Below are 8,703 nucleotides of genomic sequence, written 5' to 3' on the forward strand. Positions count from 1 at the left end.
GAAGGGACATGACTTAAATAAAATGCAATGTGTCGATTATTGAGGCCAAAGTACACGTGACATTAAACATGTATTTGCATTTAATGGGCAGGGCTGTTTTTAAAAATGCAAATAGCATCAGGTGGTTTTCCCAGTCATGATGTATGGAAGTGAGAGCTGGACCATAAAAAAGGCTTATCGTCTTCTTTGATTTGATGCTTTTGGATTATGGTGCTGGAGGCAACTCTTGAGAGTTCCATGGACTGCAAGAAGATCAAACCTCTCCATTCTTAAGGAAATCAGCCCTGAGTGCTCACTGGAAGGACAGATCGTGAAGCTGAGGCTCCAATACTTTGGCCACCTCATGAGAAGAGAGGACTCCCTGGAAAAGATCCTGATGTTGGGAAAGATGGAGGGCACAAGGAGAAGGGGACGACAGAGGACGAGATGGTTGGACAGTGTTCTCGAAGCTACCAGCATGAGTTTGACCAAGCTGTGGGAGGCAGTGGAAGACAGGAGTGCCTGGCGTGCTCTGGTCCATAGGGTCACGAAGAGTCGGGCACGACTAATAGACTAAACAAAACGAAACTGATGATTCCTGAGGAGAAAAGCAGGACCCAACATCACATGAGCGGACTTTCACTTGTGCAGAAGAATTCCTCCTGCCTCTCCTCCTCTCTACACAGCTCTTAAATCTGTTCCAGAGAGTCTCCTAACACTCCAATGCAGATTTTGAGGGTAAAAGAGGAATATGACATCCCACTGTGCTGTTCCAACAGATATCCATTCCACGCACACATGAGCACCACTGATTTTATCTCAGGACCACAGAAGGTGGCAAGAAGTGTTTAAAAGCAGAATCATTCACAAAGCATATAGCAGTTTCAATAGATCGATATAGCAGGGAAGGAACAAAATTTGTTTCCCCTCCTTGCCTGCTGTTATTCCAGGAATTATCAGTATCTGCAACTGCTGATAAAAAAAATGGATTTAACATCATGTCACACACAGGTGGACTAAAATCAAGGGTTGTTAATTAAGAGGGTTGGACAGTTGCTTTTTAAAAAAAGTACACCCAGCCTCTTTGGGTGAAACTACAATTTTGTACATTAATGGAAGCTCTTGAGGAAGCATTTTACAACTTATTAAACTGTGTTCAAGATGAATATTATATAATGCATTTTCACATTTCAACCAATAAAGGCATTTCTGTACAAATTCTTCATTTATTAAATTTCAAATGGAGGCTTGCCTCAGTGCAGCAAGGCTTTGTACCAGTTTCCTGTTGGGAAAGGGTTTTTGTTTGAATGCAACCTTTTGTCCTGTTCTTGCTTTTAGCAAAGTTTTATCAATAGGAAAGGCTGAATTTCAACAAATAATGAGTCTTCCACTTAATATATAATTACAAATTAAGGACATATAGAAGCTTGTTAAGTGTCCAATGAACTCTCCTGAGGTTTTGCAATAAATAATTTTATGTAATTTGAACCGTGCACCACACTCTCCAGGTAATTTTGTGGTTAAGTTGAATAGAGATGCAGCTTACATTCAGAGCACCAATTCTAGTGACTCCAGAGGGTCTAGGACAGAGCTTACTAAACTTTTCATGTTGGTGACACACTTTTTAGACCTGCATCCTTTTGTGACACAGTAATTCAGTTTTACTAGCAAACTGGAGGTTAAACTAACATCTTTTCAGCCGCGGGAGGAGCATGGGACCGTTCGCATGACACATCTTCACACAGCAGCTGAGACACTAATGTTTTGCGAAGCACAAGTTTGGAAAGCTCTGCTCTAAGATCTTAGCATTACAGGAAGGATTTAAGATCAGGATGGCTGAATATTACTCCTACAGTTAAAATCAGGCTGTTGCTCCCTTCCTATAGGGCATCTCCAACGACCACTTATTAGTTTGACTTTAACTGTGTCTCATACTTCAGCCGATAGAGCATGAGACTCTTAATCTCAGGAACATGAGTTTGAGCCCCACGTTGGACAAAAGATTCCTGCATGCAGGGGGGTTGGACTAGATGACCCTCGTGGTCCCTTCCAACTCTATTATTCTACAATTCAGCCATGTCAACAAGAGTTTTCAAAGGGAAATGGACAAGACTAACCAGCAAAAGAGCAAGAATACAGAAGAATATAAATAGTTGTTTTTCTATTGAATTATATTGCATGGCGGATGCCATACAATCTTCTTCAGTGCTGTGTGAGTGTTTTTACAAGCAAATTTCTACAAGAAAGGAAGTGCTGTGGAGGATGGGCATAGAAGAGAAGATTCTTCATCCATTCCTGTGCTTCTTTTTGTTTTGAATTTAACAACACAGGAAAGTCCTCTCACAGTGTTTTTCTTTGTTGCAGCAAGAGATGCAGTAAGCCAAATGGGATCTTCTCTGCGGAAACAGCTGACTCCAAATAAAACAAAAACAATCACAGGTTGCATTGCACAGCATTTCCTTCCTAGCACTGGGTGGGTATGGAAGAGATATGAGCTCTACTCATCTCACTGCACGACACTGGAATAAATAGAAAAGGAAATATCCATTTAAAAAGCAGCTTTTCTGTAAACCTCCAACAATATATATAAAAAATATCTAGCAAGAACGGGTGAACAGGCAGAACCATTTAGCTTTACTTGGGTTTTCCCTACAGAAAAAGATGTTTATATAGCCATAATATATTTTGTACACAAATAAATCATGCATCCTACCCAGCGTCCTGTAGAATGACTGATTTCTAGGTTTCAAATACAAGAAGAAACATCTCATTTAAAACCCATGTTTTTCAAGGTATTTTTATTATAATTTTAAGAGGTGGGGAATAGGGGTGGAGCCAACAGCTCCAAGTTCCTAGTAAAAAAACAACTAAGTTTAGTAGACTCTATTATATACTTCCTTTCAAGACTCTATAAGTAAATTCAATCCAGCTTCAGTATTCTCAGAGAAACACACAAAAAGTCCTTTATTGGAAATGGATGAGTGTTCCAAGAAACAACTTTTACAACAACAACAACAACAGGGTCAATTTGAAAATGCAAATGGAAGATGCTATTCCCAATATGTCCATAGCTGAAACAAAACTATTTTAACCACAACTGTGGGACCTCACAAAATGTCAACTGGCTTTCAGCAACCTCAAATACATTTTTTTCTCCTCTCAGCATCTACCACAAGCAATAAGGACCCTAACTCAAGGATAGGTAAGCCTAGGACCAACAGCATACATTAAAACTAACACAGGGAATGTTTACAAACTTCAGGCATATAAATTTGGTCAAATAGCAAGAGATAGATGCACAAGCATAAGCACAACCAAGTTGCCTATACTACAACTGTATGCTAGGATAAACCAGTACCATGTAATCATAATAAAATCAAATATATGACATTTAAAACAATCCAAGTTATGACAGTGTGTAGATCATTATGCAGGTATAATATATTTCAAACTCTCCCTCCCCTATCTCACATAAAGTAAGACAGACAACTTTGTGGAAAATATGCATTAATAGCCTGAATTTAGAGAATATACTAATGCACTGCCGTATTAACACACCTTGGCTGAGCCATAAGCCATGATTAAGCGAATTAGATGGTGCATGAACTGTGAGCTGGCCATGTTACTTCTGAACCAGTGCTCAAACAACCATGAGCTAAAGCCAAGGTTTGTTCTTGACTTTCCCAACTGTTTGTTTGGGACAAATTTATGTCAAATATAATGGACTGTATTGTAATACTTTAATCATTTTAATTGTTTTGCAATCAACAACAAATTGAAATAAAAAGAGAATTATATTTTAAGAAGAAGTGAACAGAGACACAAATTTTAGTGTAATGTAAGGGAAACAGCCAAATATCATCCTACAGCTAATGTGGCAAATTAAGGCTGAAAACTGATACCCATCAGAAAAGCTGACAAACAAGCTCCTCTACTCTCCTGAGCTCACTACCCTTCACCCATTGTAGCCTTCCTTTCACAGAGTGGGACAAACAGCAAAACTGCAGAAGGGGGAAGGGAAGAAAGGACACACAGAGACTGAAAATTTGTTCACGGAGCTAGCAGGAAATGCCAAACACTGCACACAGGAGCTAACAGTTTCTTGAATAAGGCTGGAGCTTACAGTGGGAAAACCTTGTCATGCTCTACCTCTGAACTTTGGATGGCAGGGTCTCCGATAACACAAAGGAAGTACGACTTGTTTTGCATGTACCCTGAACAGTCAAAATGCACTATCCCAACACCAAGCAGTAATATTATTTGTATAATATTTCCATGGGAGCTTTCTCTTTTCAAAACAAACAGAACTCCATGTATCATGCAATTTTCTTCTTGCTTGTCTTGGAACTCTGAATAACCTGTACACATAAAAAGCAAACTACTTCATCAGCACGGTTTGCTAAATGTGGGTAATGTCTGAGAGGGTAAAATTAAGGAGTGGGGGGCAGATTTGATGGTGAGATGCATGTAGAATGAGGCAAAGCACTAATACACATACATTTGATCAAGGAACATGTATTGAAAAAACGCAACGCATTGGAAAGTGTTAATAATGCATTTGTAAGCACACTCAGAAGCAAGTCTCTTTATATTTAATGGGACTTATTCTCAAGAAAGTGTGCATAACATTACTTTTTAAATCAAGAGTACTTTTTAAATCAATCACTTCTGTATGTTGTTAATTCAGTACATACAACATAGGAGCCCTAAAGGTAAGTAGCGGCCAGCGACGCCTGACTAGAATTACTATTTTTTTAATGGGTAAGATCAAGAAGGGTGCACAGTGAAGTATTATGAGTGGTAGGTTTATTCATTAAAATATATGAATGGAAGTCGGAACAAGGACAGCTAGGCAGATTTTTCACATCTTTTGAAGCCAATTATTTAAATTTAAAACCTTTTTATCCAACCATTCAACTGTAAGTGTCTTCGAGGCAGTTTTTGTTTTTTTTTAATTTACAACTCTGGCTCAAAACAGTAAAACAATATAAACAATAGTAGATTAAAAATGAGTTCAGAAGTGCAAACAATGATATCGAATAATAAGAAATACAGTTACAACCCAAAAAATACTAGTGTTGAATTCTAAGACAAGTGTGGGCTGGTGTCTAAGACGTAAAGGTCAAGTTGTGCCAGGTGAGTCTGCCTATAGAAAAGTGTCCAGAGACCAGCCTCTGATGGGGGAGCTCCCAATGAAGACCTTTAGTTGCACATCTCAGTTTACAGGCAGACTCGTCCAGGACATCCCAGATTATTTGGGAATTTATAAACTGTTTAGTACTTTTAATGTGTTTGACATAAGTCTCTAAGCTAGGATAGATCTTTTATGTATAGTACTGAGAAATCTGTTGCCAAGGCAAGGCCCTGTTAACAGTCTGGCTGCAGTACAGTATTCTGAACCAGTTGAAGTTTCCAAGCACTTTTCAAAGGCAGCCCCATGAATAAAATGATGCAGTAATCAAGCCTTGTTGCTACCTATACATGTGTGCCCACTGGCAAAGTAAATCTAGCATTGAGCATCCTCAAAGTAAACTCTGCATGGTTCTAACATGGAGAAGACATATACTGAAATTAAGACTTACAGTACTTGTAAAACTATCTGCGGTGACAGACCTATCAAAAAGAACTTAGCCTTGCCCAAAGATTTCCATGACTGGGCACAAGTTAACCTTGCCTAATGATTTCAAGGGGGCTTAAATGAAGGTAAACATACCTGGGTTGCACCTAATATGTTCTTAATTTACTGAGCAGCATTCTTAGGGAATACTGAGACTTAACGCATCTTTAAAGTGAAAAATGTTCTTACAGAGAGACTGAATGCACTTTTACAAGCCTATTTACATGTTTTCCAAAACAATGTGCTTTATTATGCTCAGGGTTCGATTTATCAAGGGAATTCATGAAAGAGACACTCCTCAAATTATAACATTACCAAAGCAAGCTTCCTCTGAACTAATCAGGTCAAACAAGAACCACATTTCCACTAGCATCTGAGAAGTTGTTAAAAGAACTGGAAAGAGTTTCTCAATGAGCAACACAAATGGATTTTGAATCTGAACTGTCAGTGATTCATTCCTTTTTTCCTTCCACTGTTCTTTAAAACAAACATACACACACAGAGCACGCAGATGTGCAAGGGTGCTGGCCAGATTTTCCTGATTTAAAAAAGAAAGCCTTCTACTATGATCACACCTCAAGCATGCACTCTGCAAGCAGATAATCATGTTTGACAAACATATATAAATGTAGCTCACTGAATGCACACAGACCAGGTACCCATGTTGTGCAGACTGCCCTAACGTGTGAAGAGACTCTAATCCCAGAACAGACTCCAATTTCAGAACATTTTGGCCAACGCCCAACTCCATAAGAAATACCCCTGTGTGTGTGTGTGTGTGGTTTTTTTCCAAATACATTTTGCTGTAAGATTTCTGCCTGGGAGAGGCAGAGCATTTCAGCAATGCAGCCAAACCCGTGGAGCCTGCACCGATTGCAAGAGTCGCCAGCCTGACCCCTACAGCCCACTAAGAAGGTCCAGTTGGGGAGATCTGTTGCCCAGCCCGACTGTTGGGGGAGGGGGGCTCAGTTCTTCACTACAAAGTGGGGAAGGGGGTGCTCTTCCTGCCCTCCAATTCCCAGCTGCAGGCAAGGGTGTCAACTTGGATAAAATACGGTAGGGCCCAGGTATGCCTCAACCTGCATAATCGAGCACAAGACGCAGTGCACGCAGACCATTTGAATGGCAGGGCTCATCAATTGGGGGGGCAGCAGTCTCCTTAAATATTTTAGGGGGGAGGCAAAGGGACCCCGGCCCCTTGGCTCCTATGGTTGCAGGCGAGACTTCCACCCGTTTTGCTGCCCCCTCCCCATCCCCTGCAGCCAGCCTCTCGTCTCTCAACACAAAACGGCAACGAGGGGCTCTAGGAGGCGACCCGGGGCAAACCCACCACCACAGCCTGGTCTGAACTCCCGCCAAGCCAGCCAGCCAGGCAGCCGCCCACCGCGCCCTCCCGGCCAAACGGCTCCCTCCGGCCCCGTGAGAGACTTACGGATTTTGACTTTGCGGTGGTCCAGGCGGGCGGCGAGAGCCTTGAGGGAGTCGAGGCGGTGCTGGAGGCGCGCGCTGCGCCGCCCCAGGCTGTCCGCTTGGGTCTGGATGCCGCCGAAGACGTCGCCGGCGCAGCGGGAGAGGTCCGAGAGCTGCCAGAGGAGCGAGACGAGCGAGTGCGAGCAGACCTCCTCCAGGGAGCCGAAGAGGAGCCCTTCCGCGCCGCCTCGCCCGGCGGGCGAACCTCCTTTGTCCCTCGGAGCCGCCGCCGCCGCCGCGTCCTCTTCCAGGCGGCACAGCCTGAGCGGCGACACCGTCCTCAGGGGGAAAGGCATCGCGCGGGCTCTGGGGCGAAGGCTGCTCTGCGGAGGGGAGGGAGCCAAACTTACATCCACCACACGCACAAGTCCAAGAGCCTCTCCTTTTTGTTCTCCTGCCTCTTTCTAGAAGACTCAGTAGTTGTTTGAGGCCGCGCGGGGGCTGCAGCCGTGAGCCCGGCCGGCCGGGGGGCCGAGGAGGAGGCGCCACAGGTACATTGCAATGCCTCTCTGCAAAAGGGAGCGAGCGAGGTCGCCCCGCGGGCTCCTCCGCCGCTGGTGCTGCTGCTACCTCAGGAAGAAAAGGCACGGGGAAAGGGGGTGGGGAAACACGGCCGCCCTGCCCTGACTGGCTCGGGGGGGGGGGAGATCCAGCCGGGGACCCCTCTCGCTCGCCGCCGGAGACGGAGGAACAGGAAAAGGAGCCGCGTTTCCCCCGGAGGAAGCGTGGGAGGGGGCTTGGAAGCGGCGCCGGAGAGCGCGCGGGATCGCCGGCTGGAGGGAAGAGGGAGAGAGCTAAAGCTCGCGGGGGGAAGAAGAAAGGCGACCCACCCCCGCGGTCACCTGGGATCCCCTGCTCTCGCTTTTCCAAAACGCTCCCAACCCGGAAAAACGAAAGCAGCCGAAGGGGAGGCGGCGCAAAAGAACTCGACTCCACAGAAAGCTGGGAAAAGAAAATTTTTTTGGGGGGGGAACAATAATAAAGGCCGCCGCCTACCTGTAGCTCTCCAAACTGGAGCTACTGCCCCAGCTACTCCTTGCCTCCCAGCAAGCCGAAGGTGGAACTCTTCCCTCCCTCTTTTTCCCTCTCTCTCTCTCTGCCTGCATTCACTCTTTCCGCCGCTTGGTGTCCGAGGGTTACTATCTCACACACACACACACAGAAAGAATCACGGCAGGTATCATCTGGCTCCCAAATAATCACATTTTTTAAATCATGGTTGCCCACCCCACCCCTCCACCATCACCTACTGGGATGCTGTGTGTAACAGGTGAGAGAGAGATAAGAGTATAAAGTTGGGAGGAACCCAGCGGTGGGCAAAACGGCTACGGAGGCAACTGCTGTGGCAGTTGAACGTTTTCTCTGGCTTCTCCTCTCCCGCCCCCTTTTCTCTCTCTCGCAGTATTTATTTACGGTCCTAGTAACTATTTACCCAGCGGAGCTCGCTCCTAGGGGAAAAAATTGACATAAGATTGGAGCCTTAGGAGCTGGATTGTGTTACTGTGTCCCGCTGCAAGCTGGGAGCAAAGAATAGTCAACACACTCAATTGCACCCAAATGTACTAGCCCAGTTGCCCCAATCTAGTTGTGTATTACAGTACTGTATTTATGTCCCAAGATTTATATATCATTTGATT

At 44.5% G+C, this 8,703-nt stretch overlaps 1 protein-coding gene across 4 annotated transcripts in view; it reads right to left on the reverse strand.

The window, feature by feature from the left end:
- NHSL1 (NHS like 1) overlaps window positions 1–8,155 on the reverse strand; it is a 148,160-nt gene extending 140,005 nt beyond the window's left edge. For 3 of the 4 annotated variants that reach the window (XM_081855236.1, XM_081855238.1, XM_081855243.1), the window contains exon 1: window positions 7,029–7,518. In XM_081855236.1, coding sequence (XP_081711362.1) covers window positions 7,029–7,362 — 334 coding nt within the window. In that variant the 5' untranslated portion in view covers window positions 7,363–7,518. Of the gene's footprint in view, window positions 1–7,028; window positions 7,519–8,062 lie in introns of those variants that run through there. The other variant, XM_081855235.1, reaches the window with a different exon arrangement.
- Window positions 8,156–8,703: the final 548 nt, after the last annotated feature.

Source organism: Podarcis erhardii, assembly GCF_964252035.2.
Source record: "Podarcis erhardii genome assembly, chromosome: 3".
Taxonomy (NCBI): domain Eukaryota; kingdom Metazoa; phylum Chordata; class Lepidosauria; order Squamata; family Lacertidae; genus Podarcis; species Podarcis erhardii.